At 34.4% G+C, this 15,545-nt stretch overlaps 1 protein-coding gene across 1 annotated transcript in view; it reads left to right on the top strand.

Annotated features, from left to right (window-relative positions):
* LOC150079090 (sodium/hydrogen exchanger 8-like) overlaps positions 1 to 15,375 on the top strand; it is a 167,636-nt gene extending 152,261 nt beyond the window's left edge. The window contains exons 15-17 of the mRNA XM_090382203.1: positions 1,137 to 1,280; positions 8,487 to 8,610; positions 15,225 to 15,375. Coding sequence (XP_090238329.1) covers positions 1,137 to 1,280; positions 8,487 to 8,591 — 249 coding nt within the window. The 3' untranslated portion in view covers positions 8,592 to 8,610; positions 15,225 to 15,375. The remainder of the gene's footprint in view (positions 1 to 1,136; positions 1,281 to 8,486; positions 8,611 to 15,224) is intronic.
* Positions 15,376 to 15,545: the final 170 nt, after the last annotated feature.

The following is a 15,545-nucleotide window of genomic DNA, read 5'->3' as shown; positions in this document are numbered from 1 at the left end:
GCTTTATACAGTACGACAATAACCTCCATATATACAGGATATTTGGGAAGCAAAGGAAGATTACGAGAAATCCTTGGAAAAGGATGCAAAGAAAAGCAGCAAAGACTTCTTTACTTATGTTAAATTCTAGAAGGAAGGGGAGGAATCAGATTGGTAAGTCTACTTGATATCAGTGGTTTGACTGTTGATGATCCTGCTCAGGTAGCTGACAAACTGAGTATTTTGCACCCACATTCACACATGAGAAATTCTGCGGGGAAGTAGAGCCAGAAGTTTATCAGACTGACAGGGAGCTAAATTATTTTGTAATTACTGAGAGTAAAGTGGAAGAGAAATTAACATAAGAAAGGCACTTGGGAGTGGATGGGGGTCTATACAGCTATATTAAAGGAAGCAACAAAGGAAGTAAGCAAACACTTATCCATAATGATATGAGCATCCACAGACTGGAGATGCACAAACACATCTCCAACTCACCAAGGGAGATCTAAGGATGGCACGAGTAATTACAGACCTGTTGCTCATAGTTTAACTTCCATACTGGAGAAAATAATAAAATCAGTTAAGCATTGTAGGTTCATCTAGACAAGACTGCAATTAATAATGCAGACACAGCATTGGTTTGTTAAGAAGTCTTTTCTGACCAATTTGATTGGATACTATGATGCTATCACAAAGGAAGTGGATGCAAAAAATAATTTTGATATCACATATTTAGATTTCAGGAAAGCTTTTGGTACTATTGCAGTGGAAGACTGCTGTACAAATTGGATCAGTATGGCATAAGGGCAATAATTAGCTTGTGCTTTAGTTTTAAATTTATAATGAATTTATTTTATTTTTATGCTTTCCTTCTACTTTCATTTGGAATTATTTTTTTGTTAATATTCCTTCTTTTCCTTCCAGAATTAATTTGAAACAAAGTTTAAAATTTGCTATGGAAGAAAAAGTAGTTTGATCGGTTTATCTAGTTAATTGGCAAAATTACTTAAGTTCAAACGTTTGACTATGTGATGCCTCTTTCTTAAGAAATGGGGCATTATGTAGGACTTAATGAAATTTTTATATGCATTTATAGATACATTTCTAATGAATGACTTCACAAATTTATTAATTTACCTGGTGTAACTTGATAGGGTCAAACAATTGATGCTGAGCATCTCTCAGAATTAACTGAAGAAGAATACGAAGTAAACTTTCTGAAATCAGACTTAAGAGGATTTGTAAGGATTGATGCTAAATATCTAGTCCCATTTTTCACACGCCGATTTACTCACCAGGTAAGGGTTTATCGTTTAATATAGAATATTAAATAGCATTATATATTAACAATATTTATATAATAAAAAACTCTATTTAATACCCAAAACGATCATGTTTCTTATTTCTTTAAGTAAAAGACAAGAAAAATGTACAGGTTCAACAAAGATCATCTGAAATCAGTTATTAAAGCTTTCAAAGGGGAAAGAGTTTGTCCAGAAATCACTGGTTAAAGAGTATGAATGCCTTAAATTTCTAACAAATGTTGTCATTATTGATTGTATTATGATCAGTCATATTCTTTCCATTGAGGGCGCCTCCATAGCCAGGTGGGCAGGAGCAGCAGGGCGTAGCACACACTTCTTGATTAGACCGGGGTTCGAGCCCATGACCACCAATACGGAGGATGCGGAAAGGTCAGGAAATGACCACTGCATATCCCCGAGCAATATGGCTTTAGTTGCTAATGCTCCTAAAAACCAAATAACAACAACCTTTCCATTGAAAGGAACTCAAAGTTCAAAGGATGTTCATAGGCCAGGAACCTATGGAAATCCTAACCATAGTTATGCTGATGATAGCACATTGCATTCCACCTTCCAGTTTGAAAAACTTTGCCCTGTTGATATTTCTAAAACTCAGACCTGTCTTATATCTTACAAAAAGAATTCTTCTGCTCCTGTGTTTATCTTCAATGTTGTCACTTAGTTTTTAGACAAGATCACATATCTCTGTTAGGGTTATGTGATTTTCTCCAGACTTCTAATATCTCTTGGCATAAGCACGTTACAAATATTGCTTCTTCTGTATCTAAAAAACTGTGTTTTCTCTTTTGGTGTTACTTTCTTCCAAATATCTACTCACTCTGGACAGATCTCAAATGCACCCTACCATGGAATATTGTTTGCACATCTGGGGCAGTGCCCCATAACCTGTCTCAGGCTTCTAGATTCCATTCGAAAGAGGGCAGTTAGGTTAATTAATTAATGACTCATCTCTTAAAGTCTTTACTCCCTGTCTCTCAACATTCTGTTTCTGCTGCATGCATTTTCTATAGATATTTCTGTGGTTACTGTCCTGATTTGGCTTCTATAATTCTCCCTCTCTTCCAAATTATTCCAAAAACTTGCTACATCCACTTTCTGTCCAACTTCAAACTCACAGAACCAAATTTTTTTCTTCCTCATTTATCCTTTCAACTTCAGTTTCTGGAACAACTTTCTTCATACATTTTTCCTGAAAATAACAATCTACAGAAATTCAAGTCTGATGTCAACAAGTATCTTCTTTCATCTTTTCAACCTTCAACCTACACACAGTACCAAAGTTTCTAATACCTTTTGTGTTTGGGTTTTCATTAAAAAAAAAAAAAAAAAAATGCTGATGTTGAATATGTGGTGTTTGAATGCCCACTTTAGAGAGCTCAATTTTCGAGGGAAGCAGTCATGTAGATCACCTGTCATGACATGCTACATTATGGTGCTATGTGCCTTGACAGTTGTTCAGTGGACTCAGTCTTGGAACTTAATTGTCAAATTTTTATGTGAGAAACTGATATAGTATGGGAAATTAATGCAAGATGGGAAGACAGGTAGCAAGAATGAGGCCAAGAAATGCATGTAGAAAAGATGGGTAATTAAATTTAACACCTTCTCTCTCTACCCTACTCTCTACCCTTTGGGCATGATTTTTTCCTTTGTTTCTTGACTAAGAAACAGAATACAAAGTTTATTGGCAAATAGATAAAGCAAAAGACTAAATAAACCAACTACATCATTATTTGTTTGATTCATCTGATTTTAAACTCATTAAGAGTTGTCATCATCTGGTTTGTTTAAAATTTATTGCTTATCTATTTTTCAATGTTAAACTTTATATTCCATTTCTTAGTCAAGAAATAAAACATATATAAGAAAGTTATTAAAGCAAGTACAGTGGAATCTCCTTAATACAAAGTTCAAGGGACCTAAATTTTCACATTTTGTAATAACAAGGTTTGTAGTAACCAGGTCCCCCAAAAGTGTCAATTTTATTTTATTTATTTTTTTTTTTTTGCACATGCTGTATATCTAAGAATAATAAGAAATAATAATAATATCAAAAATAAATTAATAAAATAAAATAATAAAATGAAATAAAAACAAAAGCTTTGTCTAACAATACAGTAATTTAGGAATAACACATTTTTTTAAAGATTTTATTTTATTTGTAAGATAAACTAAGAGAAAAGCAATACTGTATTAACGAAAATGAAAATATTGTACAATATATACTTTGATATATACAATATTTTAGTATCACAGTAAAAAATAATTACAATCTTAATATAAAAGGAGACATACAAACCATTAACTTTTTAATAAATTAAGCTAATTTAAAGAAAGAATCCAATGTTGTTTGCACAGTTTTTTGTCCTATATGAATTTTTAACTACAGCACAGATGTTATCAAATGCAATAGTTGTTTCTTTATCAACTATACTGCAGACCAACACATTCTCTATTATGCTCAATGCATTTTGGGCATTTTTTTTAGATGGCAGTGTGCGCACTTCTTCACTTTTGCTGCCACTGGTAACAAAAACGTAATCGTTTTGTTTGGTACCCAGCAGTTCTTCTGGTGTTGGCATTGCAGTGGTAGCAACTTCATCACCCACCATCACAAACTCTTCAAATTCACCAACAAAATCCATATCCTCCTTCAAATTCCTCCATTCCTCACTGTTGCTATCACATTCATCTGCTGGACCATGTTTTTCGATGATGTTCTCTTCAAAGCCACTCTTTCTGAAGCAGTTGATTATTACACTTGATGTAATACTTTCCCAAGACATTCCAATTTAGCTGCAAATTGTTTCCTCCTACGTTGTGGATCAAGTACCTTATCAGGGAGGCTCTATATGCTCTCTTGAGGTTATTAATAATGCCTTGATCCAGTGGTTGCATTAAACTGGTGGTATTGGGAATTAAAAAAACAGCTGTATTTTTGTCAATTTAATGTCTCGGCAGAATGTGCTGCACAATGGTCTAGAATCATCAAAATGTTCCTTTTTTTCTGAAGCCATTCTTCTGTCCAATTTTGATAACCAAGACTGAAAAATTTTGACTGTAAGCCAAGCACTTCTATTGGCCTCATAATCACAGGGAAGTTGGTTAACTGCTTTAAAACATCTTGGCTTGGAAAACTTACCAATCACAAGTGGGCGTAGTTTTGTACTGCCACCTGAATTGCAGTATAACAGAACAGCGAGGCTTTGTTTACTTAATTTTCCACCATGACAAGACTCTCCTCAAACAGCAAATTATAAAATAAACCTGTCTTGTCAAGATTAAAAATATCCTTTGCCTCATTTTTCAAGGATGGACCATACAGAACACAACCAGTCTGTAGCCTTTTCTTTGTCGACTAATCCAGACTCAATGCAAACATTTCACAAAACCAAGTTATTCCTGTCTTTAAATCTTTGGAGCCAGCCACTGCTGTATTTGAAGTCGCTAATCCCATGTTGCTGAGCTAGATAATTTGCCTTTACTTGCAAAATCAGACCTGATATTGTCAAATTGGATCCACATATTTGTTGGTACCACTCAGAGTTTTGTTTCAAGCTGGTGTTTTGCACCACAAATTCGTTTCCTGTTTTTCATCGCTGCCTCAGTGTCACATACTTCAAGTATTTTTCGGTTTTTCAGTATTGTAGATAAAGTAGATAGAGGGATGTAGTATTCCTTTGCAATGTCTGCTTTGCTTCTTTCCATCCTATCAACGTCTTGTATAATTTTTAGTTTAATTTACAGACTTAATTCTGTCTGTCTAAGTTTTGTTGCCATAACACTGCTAGATAAGATTTAATATAAACAAATTTTAAATTAATTTAAAGACAAGTTCTGAAAAAGACATCAGCTCAGATAAAATAGCACAAAAAATAGATTGCTGTATACGATAGCAAAAGACTTTTGAACTGGGGTAACAATTGCAACTGACCTTATTCCCATGGAGAGTGAGGGAGTGCATGTAAACAACTTAGAAAAGCTTTTTATTCTTTTGTTAATTTAACAACTCATCCTTCAGAAAGATGTTTTTCAGAGTGCACTTGACGTTGTAGCTACCATAAACTGCTTCTGTTTACACAAAACTAAATTTATAACGAGTCAGTGCCATCCTTCGGGAAGTAGGGAGCCAGGTGGCCGGGGGCAATAATCGGATCACTCTGCCAAGATTTGTATTAAACATACAAAATGACAATATTTATTTCTCACGGGGTAAAAAGAACTTTGTAATACATATTAACTGAATTTTGTAATAAACAAATATATTTACATAGAAAAGCTTATCCTTTCACAGGGGAATGGTATTTGCTTCATATAAATGAGTACTTTGTATAAACAGAGTTTGTATTAACGAGATTTTACTGTATAATTAATTACTTATCTTTTTATATGTATTTCTTGGCCTCCATCTTATTACTGTCCTCTGTATTTTTTTTTCTTCAGTACATGCATTCATTCACATATATATTAACTGTACAGCTATAGGCTATATACCAATTGAGTGGCATTGCTACCATAGCATGTTTATGTAGTGCAGCTGCTGATTCTGCACCAATATTGGCTTTATGTGATTATTAACTTTCTAAAGAGTATGAAGTCAAACTTCAGAAAGAAATCTGTTTGCACCAGAAGATGTTGGGTCAAAACTTCCATAGTATGGATTTTGGAGAATGCATTTCTCTTTGTTTAACTAGAATATTATGATATCACACATGTAATGCAGTTAGGCCACATCTCGAATTTTTATCAGTGCAGTACAGCCTTATCTCAAATTTTTCGAAATTAGAAATAATCTACAATAATTTTAGTAATCGTGTTTTAAAACTTAGATTTCAATGAAATATGGTCACCAAATGTGGAACTGTAACTTAATTACATAATTTATTATCATGAACAATCACATTCAGATCATTGCTGTGTAAAATATGTAATTTTGGACATGTGGCCCTACTGCATTACATGTGCGATATGAGATTGGAAGGATGTCTAAATAGCTTCGCGTATGCTGAATGTTCTGAATGTGCTGAATGTTCTGCTGGACGAGAAAAAAACAAAAACACTCCAAGTGCTCTCATTGCAATGTCAGAATGATGCTTCACATGACACAGCCCATACTAATAGTTGCAGTTGCCAGTTCTTTATGATTTACTTCAGAAACATTTTTATCTTATTGTTTATTTCTGTGCCATTTTTTTTCAAGTTGGTTTTTCCAACCAATTTGCAGAATGTTAGTGTTAAACATGCTTTCACGATAAACTTTATAGCTTTTTACACTGAAATTATCCAGTGACAGGATTTATTCCACTAGATGAGCACAGTTTGATCGATCTTGAAAAACATTTAATTGATTGATATGGATATAAGCATTGTGTTACTAGCATCCATCCAGATCTTTGTAACTAAGCAGTTTTCTTTGATAATTCTGAAATACTAGCATTTAAGTATTAACCATAACTGTGCTCATCTAGTGGAATAAATCCTGTCATATGTAGCAGTAAGTTTCATAGTTCTGGCTATTTAGGTTAGTATATTTTAGTTGGTAAAATCTTAAACTTTGCATTTGGTTATTGTCCATATTGTGGTTTTCATTCTTATCATACAGTTATGCATCCATTAGTGTGTAGCAAAACTGTCTTATGCTGCATAGTAGCATTTGTTCAAGTGCAGTATTTGCCTCTGCGAATTTCCAGAGCCCTCAGATCATCTACTGTTTAATCTGTTTTTCTGAACTGCATTTGGTGGATAATTAGAATGTAAAATCCTGTGGCAAAACCAGTGCCAGTAATTTTAGCATTAGCATTAGTAAAGGCATATGATGCAAGAAAGCAAGCTTATGCAGCATCAGCCAAAAAAAAACCAAAAAAAAACCTGCTCCCATTTCACACCCCTCTGTTCGTTCCAAATACCTGTCCAGCTCAGCCTTAAATTTATTTAGGCTATCAACTTCCTCAACAAAAGATGGAAGTCTGTTCCACCAATCAACTACCCGCTGGCTAAAGGCAAACTTCCACACATCTATCCTACAACTGTCTTTCCTTTATTTTCTTTATTCTGCTAGGAGTTTGAGAGAATTTTTCTGGAGTCATGTTTCAAGTGAAGTTATTCTGTGGCCCTTTTAGGAGCCGGAGGGTGTCTTGCTGCTAGTAAACCTCTGTAGTGTAGTTATATGTGGATAAAGAACCTTTAACTTTAAAGGCATTGTGTATCTATTCAGTAGTGAATTAAACTTGAATGCAACATTGTAATTTGAAGACAGGTAGCAAATATCATTAGAAGTATTATGAATGTAGTGTTTTTCTTAATTGTTTTCTGTTTTGAAGGCTATGTTTCAGAAGGCTGGAATTTATATTTCACTTAATGCCACTTACCATACTTTTTATATAAATAGTTGCATTACATGTTTTGATATTTTGTTAAAGTTATTTTCAAAATACTTACATGTGGCATTCCCAATCACTAAGATTTGTCACTTGTATGTGTAAGTTGACAGGCCTCTGAGAAACTTCATTTGTTTCAGACCAAAAAATGTATAAACAAGAGTAAGAGACAGGGAAGTGTTAGAAGTGTTATTAATTACTGAAGTAAGCAGCTGATATTATAAGTTTTTAAAGATGATGTTTTTACATATATTTGGGAAGACTATTTTTCCAAAATAATCATCTAGTCATTTGGCATTACTTGGTGATAATTTTGTTTAAATGCATTTTGGAAATCTTGACCAAAGTCGGACTCCAAAGTGAAAAATAATATGGTCATTAAAAGGCATAGTACTAACATAGATTGGTTCAGTAGATTGTTGAATGAGAGTGATAAGATCCCTAACAGAATAGTATTTTGGTTAAATTTGGTTAAAATGTGAATGCAATTTTTGATTGAAGACAATGATTAAGTTGTCAAAGATAACCTAAAATGATTGGCTGATTCATTATTTATACTAATTCCAGGCTAAATTATAGACAGATTCTTTCTGGTCAGTAGAAAGTGCTTATGTTTCCTTAGATTTAGTTTAAGATTTTTAAAGCCAATATATAGTGAACTATAATGAGATACCGTCTAGCACAGTATCTCTCATTCTTCATTAGTGATGCATTATCATAAGAAAAACTGTACAAAAGGTTTTTTAAAATGTAGGTGTTTTTCCCAAATTAGGAATGATATACTAGTTTTTTTTAATTACAGGAAGTGAAAGATTGTAAAAGTCATATGACAGACTTGACTAATCAATGGTATCAAGCTATTCGGGGACCTGTAGAGAGTGAAGAAGATTCTGAGGGGGAAATGTAGCATTAAATGAAAGCATAAGGTAAACAATCATTTTACTGAAAGTTGATTTAGTTTATTTTAACTGCACACACACAGATTTAATATTATTATAATCAGTATGCACTGTTAGAATAACAAATTTTATTAATTATTTATTTTTATAACATTAGCATATGAGCCACTGAAGAGGAATATTGATCTGTTAGATTTGTCTTATTTTAGAACTTATTCCCTATCTAACGAAGAATCTATCTTCTTAACTTGAATGTATTCTCAAACACATGCAGCATTAGCCTTGAAATGATGACTCAACTTTACAAGGCTAACATAATTTCCTGTTATTTACTAAGCAAGCTCTTGCAAAAATGACAAGTAACCTGAATTATTTTTTAAATAAAAAAAAAAATTGCTTGGTGTGAATAAGCTCAGTTTTTGCATTTTATGTTATCAATTATATGAAATCATGCAGCATATATCACAGTTTTGAAAAGCAGAATTAAGGAACATTTCAATGTAAACACTTCATATGTACACTTCCTGGTGCTAACATATGACTGCCAAAATGACTAACATATGACTAACAAAAGCAACTCAGGATTTATAATGAAGCATCTGTCTTTTTGACTTATTTTATCCCTTCTCTGTCTCACCATTTTAACATAATTCGTAACAGTTTCTCTCTTTTTGCAGTAACATAATTCGTAACAGTTTCTCTCTTTTTGCAGTAACATAATTCGTAACAGTTTCTCTATCTTTTGGCAGGAACATTGTTTTTCTTCCATCTTTTCACAAACAAATATTAAAACAGTTTAGATCATAATTTATTAAAAATTCTGAAATTTCTTTCTTATTTTCATTTACATATATGGCCATAATAAACATCTGAGAATAGTTTGCTATAATTATTCAGTTAATTTTAAAAAAAGGGGGAAAAAAAAGCAAATTTTATTCTGCAGGTTTTTTATTTGCAATAAAGTGCATGCTGTATAGACCAGGGATGATACTTCCTCTCAATTTAGAAATTAATAAAGATTTAAAAAAAAGCACTTCAAGTTTATTTGAAAAGCAAATATTGTTAAAGATTTATTTTCAAAGAAAATAAATAAATGTACTTGATGGTCACTGACAGAGTTTAATTCACCTCCGACATTCCCCTCCCTGAATAACTCCTCAAGTGTGAATGTAGATGTAAAATACTCATTTAGTTTGTTAGCCACCTTAGCAGGATCATCAACAGTTGAACCATCAGTATCCAGTGGACCAATCTGATTCATCCTTTTCCTTTTAGAATTTACATAAGTAAAAAATTTGTGATATTTTTCTTTGCATCCTTTGCCAAAGATTTCTCATAATCTGCCTTTGCCTGCCTAATCTCCTTTGTGACTTGATTACAGACCAGCTTATATCTATCATAGGCTTCCATGTCACCCATTAATTTATATGTATCCCATGCATTTTTCTTTTCTGCCACATGTCTCATTAGTTCATCTGACCTCCATTTAGGCCTAAACTTTGAACAATATTTCTTAGTTGGTATGTAAAGCCTAGTAGCTTCCAAGATTAATTCTTTGAATGCCTCCCATTTTGAGTTTTCTGTTTGTAACATCATCAGTTGGTCCCACCATATAGAATTTAAATACTGTCTCAGACCACCGTAGTCGCCTTTACGAAAGCAAAAACTCTTCCCTTTACCCCTGATGGTAGTTACCTCTTTGAGTAAATCCCGCTTCAGCACACTGTGATCACTACCACCTAGGTTCCTTTATCTGCAGATTCTTAATGCATGAAGAATCAGTGCTGATAATCAGATCAAGAGTATTACTCACTCTAGTTGCCTCCAGAAAATGCTGATGTAGAAAATAATCATCCAATAAATCCACAAAAGCCTTGCTAGTGTGTGAGTGATCAACCCACAAATTCCAGTCAGTATCCGGGAAATTAAAATTCCCCATTATAAGACTGATTTACTGGCCCAGTCTATTTCCCTGTACAGTTTCTTATTATATTCATCAGAGTAATTTGGCCTATAACACACTCCAACTCTCAATATTTTGATCTCCCAGTGCTTATGTCACACCATGCTGACTCGACACTGCACTGTCCAGCGATGTTGACTGGCTGCACTTCCTTGGATTTTGTGTTTCTTAACTAATAGCATAACCCCTCCTTCCTTCCTATCCTGTCTATCCTCCCTGTACACATTGTACTCCCCAAATTCCAGTTCTACATTCTTTATATCTGTGTGACACCACATCTCTGATATCCCAATGATATCTACCTTTGATGTTTTGATGAACACCTGAAATTCATCAAATTTATTTACCAAGCTCCTAGCATTGGTGCATACTTAAGTATACATGCACCTATTCCTATTCTTAGCTACCCTAACCTAACACAAACCATGTGTTTACTTGTACCGCAATGACACCAGCAGTCTCTGAAATCCCCTGCATCATGTTTTTGAGGCTGCTGCTCATTCCAATAGAAGCAGTGAAAGAATCACTTTCACCTTTGCCAGCAGCTACTGATCATCTATCAGTCCTTGTATTCCCCCCAAGCTGGCAGTTTTCTGCCCCACCTAACACTGCCTCGATAGCATCAGCAAATATTCTTGCACCCTTCCTATTTAAGTGTACACCCCTGTAGAAGCAGTCTCTCCTGTTTAGAAGTACAGACCAGGCTGAAAAAATTCTACCCCTTGAGCCTTGCACAATCTTTCCAGCGCCAAATTGATCAACAAGGCTCTCATTATATATTCCCTCCTATCATGTCTGGGCAGAATTTCAGACACTTTCAAATTCAACCCTAATTCACGGCTTTTTTTTTTTTTTTTTTTTCAACAGTGACCTGTACACCATTGGAGGCAAATTGGAGCAGTGTGCTATTGGAGGAAAATTGCTGCTATAGATAAAGGGATGGTTGATGTGAGAAGAGAGTCGTAATCAGTGGACACTGCTCTTAATGGACAAATGTTATTAGTGGAGTTCCCCATGGTTCGGTGTTGGGCCCATTGTTGTTTTGTATATTTATTAATGATATTGACGATGGTATGTCAGACTTAATGCCCAAGTTTGCAGATGATACGAAGGTCGGCATGGTTGTTAATGACACTAATGACGATACGCTGCTGCAGCAGGATCTAGAAAAGTTGAGCAGATGGGCTGAGAGGTGGCATCTGAAGTTTAACATTGACAAATGTAAAGTACTGAATATGGGAAGAGTAACGTATCAAGTGTGTGGTATTACACTGACATGGTAGAGAATGAAAAGAACCTGCGGGTAATTGTACAGGTAGAAATGAAGTTTTCTGAGCAGTGCAGACGATCTGCAAGAGTAGCTCATGGTGTCTTGTCAATGATATACAGGAATTTTTCTAGCAGGGATAAGGAGCTGATTATCCTCTTGTATAAGGGAATGGTCAGGTCACACCGTACAGGTCTGGAAGCCTCATTTTAAGAAGGATGTAGAGCTTCTGGAATGAGTACAGAGAAGGGCAACAAGATTAGTGAATGGAACAAAGTGTTTCTCTTATGAAGAAAGGCTTAAATTTTGCAAATTACAGCGTCTGGAGACCAGGCACCTGTGAGGTGATCTGATTGAGGTGTATAAAGCCTTGAATGGTTTGAGCATGCTCAATGCTGATGGGATCTTGCTCAGAATAATTGCCTGAGAGGGCATAAATTCAAATTGAGGAAAGACAGTTGTAGAATAGATGTGTGGAAGTTTTCCTTTAGCCAGCAGGTTGTTTATTGCTGGAACAAACTTCCATCTGTTGTTGTAGTAGTTGATATCTTAAATAGATTCAAGGCAGAACTAGACAAACATTTGCAGCGAGTGGATGAGTGAAACGAGGAGGTTTTTTTTTTTGTTTCTCTTCTTTGTACAATGTTCCTTCCTGTGTATATCCTGAAAATATGTCTACAGATATTCAAGTCTAGTGTGACAGTATTTTCTATCTTGTCAACCTTTAACCCATAAATGTTACCAAAGTACTGCAAGTTCTAATACTGTTAGTTTTTGGGTTTATCACTTAAAAATATATATATCTGCAAGACTTATATCTCTAGATCCGAATCGAGGACATATGGAGTTATTTTTCCCTTCCATAGTTGCTGCTGCTGTTGTTGTTGTTATTTGGTTTTTAGGAGCATTAGCAACTAAGGCCATATTGCTCCGGGATATGTGGTGGTCATTCCCTGACCTTTCCACATCCTCCGTATTTGGTGGTGACGGGCTCGAACCCCGGTCTAATCAAGAAGCATGTGCTATGCACTGCTGCTCCTTCCCACCTGGCTACAGAGGCGCCTTCCATAGTTGCTCCCTAAAAATTAGTTAGGTTATCTTGGCTTCAGAAAGTGCCGATTTATTTTCTGTTACTAATTGTCTTGAGTTCATTTAGCAGAAAAATAAATCAATGTCTAAGTACATTTGTACTTAATTGAGTGAGGTTTTTGTTAAATTTAAATTAGCAATTAAAATTAAATTAGCAATTTTTTAATTATAAGTTGTGATGTAAGAAATTTACTATATCACTGCTGAACAAAGTTGTAAGTTATTGCCAGACCCTTTGTGTTATTTTTATGAGCATTATATTGGTCTGAAATAGGTGGAGGATAATATTGGCACCAGTTTTGCAGCAGTGCATATGAAGCCTATTTTTGGATGCCTGTGGGTGATCAAGACAATTTGTGGGTAGTTTATTTCTTCTGTGGTAGTTGCAGGTCAACATTGGTGGGATGGTTTTGTGGCAGTTGGCCACAAAACGATCGAGGTATGCCTTTTACCATAAATCTTGAATTTGGAGAGCCCACAAGCCATCACGACAGCAGCTGCTTTTGTGTGGTGGATGTATCAATGTTTAAAGTTAATCTGTGGATCAAAGAGCTGTAATGCATACAAAGCAATATAAGATGGTCATACCATCCTATATTGCTCTTGTTCCACATAATGAATTTCTGCCAATTTCCAATTCACTTTCCGGTAATTGTTTTCAGAATTGTTTTCAACGTTCAGATGTTGCATGAAAGGCTATTATATAAATTTGGGCAAATTGTGGATTACTAATAAGCTCCTTCGTTGGATCAATTTATCAGTAGTGATAAATTGCCATTCTTCAGGGTTGACAAGTGTAGCAAGTAGTGTCCCTTGGGGATCAGTACTGGGACCTCTTCTGTTTCTTATCCTCCTTAAGGACATTGACGAGGGAATACAGGAGAAGCTGTAAAAGTTTGCTGATGCTTTGAAGGTAGGACGATTGATTAACGACCAGAATCGAGCCATGTTACTTCAAAATAGAAGATGATGACTCTTTTTTATTTTATAGTAAAGTACAAATACACTAATGCATTACCCTATGACATATTCACCACTGCCAGTGGTACAATCTTAGTTTACAAGCATGCAAGTGAATAACTAATGTTAAAAAGTCATACACTGCTATAATAAGATAAAACAGTTTATCTGCAATCAGTCTGAATTAGCACACATTCTGTGAACAACGTTATTTTATTGAGTTTGCATCAAATTTTGTTTCAAATTAGTGAAAGGTGCATTTCCTTACAACTTCATTAACCAATGATTGAATCGCTCACTTCCTTTGATCAGGAATGATTGCACCTTGAAGTTGCTAATGAAATTGGTATTTCTTATGGGACACACCAATCAATTTTAACACAAGAAGATTTGTGAATGCAACTTGATTCAACTTTATGAATTTATCCAGCATAGACAAACATTGAACCAGGAATACTGTAGACTAGTACTTTGGTGATTGCATGTTTGGAGAATTTTCCAGAAAAATAGGCTTCAGGGAAATTGGTGCTTGCATCATGACAATGCCCCTGCACACTAACCACTTTCTATTCAAGAATTTATTCTGAAGCTTTCATCATAATACTCACCAAATTAATTCCAAAAATTGCATCAACATATACCTTGTCAAGGAAACTACTTTGAAAGAGAACATCTGAATAGCCCATAAGCTTCATTTCCCAAATATTAGTTTAGTCTGCAAACATTTTGATCACACCTTGTACCATTAGCTTTTTGTCTTTGGGACTGTCTCAAATTATGAGTTTTGCTCTACATGCTTTCCAGAGCTCAAAGATGTCACTGTAAGAAAAGTAACAGCTAAAGCAGTGAGGCGCATGTTGCTGTAGTTGTCACATGTTTTTATCTTGGATTCTGAATGCTACAAGAAAGATTAGGAATGGGATTATTTGGTTATAGATATAAAGTTGGTTGCAGTAAAACACCATACCCCCATGTCATCCTTGATTAAAATCTCTCTGCATCTACCAAATTAGAAATTTTCTAATGATTAGCATTATCCATTACTAAAATAATCAGTCTTGAAGTGCTAAAGTTTATCACTTTATATATTGCTAGATATTACTGCTTTAGATTAAATTCTGTCTAAATACCTTCACTCTGAATCTCATAATAATGAAAACTTAAATTTCTAATTCACATTATTGATAGTTTTGAATATTCAGTTTTCATTCAGTTTCATTATTGAATTTTTAATATTTCACTACTGTGTGCTGAATAACAGTTACCCTTGGAAGGATATTAATTATTTATTTATTTTTTTTTGCATTCTGTCTGTTATTTAGTGTTCGAAACTTGTTAAACTTAATTTTTTTCCTATTCTAGTGTTGTTTACAGTAAAGTACTCTTGAGGATGCTCTAGTCAATCTAAAAAGATGGATGTCTTCATTATATTACTTCTGAAAGAACAGTAAGAGATGAAAGCCTTCATCATATGACCTCTGAAGGGTTTACACTGTTACTTAATCTGTAGTCAATCTTTTGACAAATAAATCATGATTTAATGCCAGAAATTTCAAGAAGTCAAGTAGAAGTTAGATGTATTTTTCACTCTGGTTTTTAAAATGTTTTGAATAATTTTGAATCAAATTACTGTCATTTAGTAATTAACAAAAATACATTAGCCATAAGTACCTTTTTTCATCT

This window comes from Mastigoproctus giganteus, chromosome 10 (genome assembly GCF_048544385.1).
Source record: "Mastigoproctus giganteus isolate SK-2022 chromosome 10, ASM4854438v1, whole genome shotgun sequence".
NCBI lineage: Eukaryota > Metazoa > Arthropoda > Arachnida > Uropygi > Thelyphonidae > Mastigoproctus > Mastigoproctus giganteus.
The sequence above is the reverse complement of the archived record's forward strand: the minus strand, read 5'-3'. Positions and strand labels throughout refer to the sequence as shown.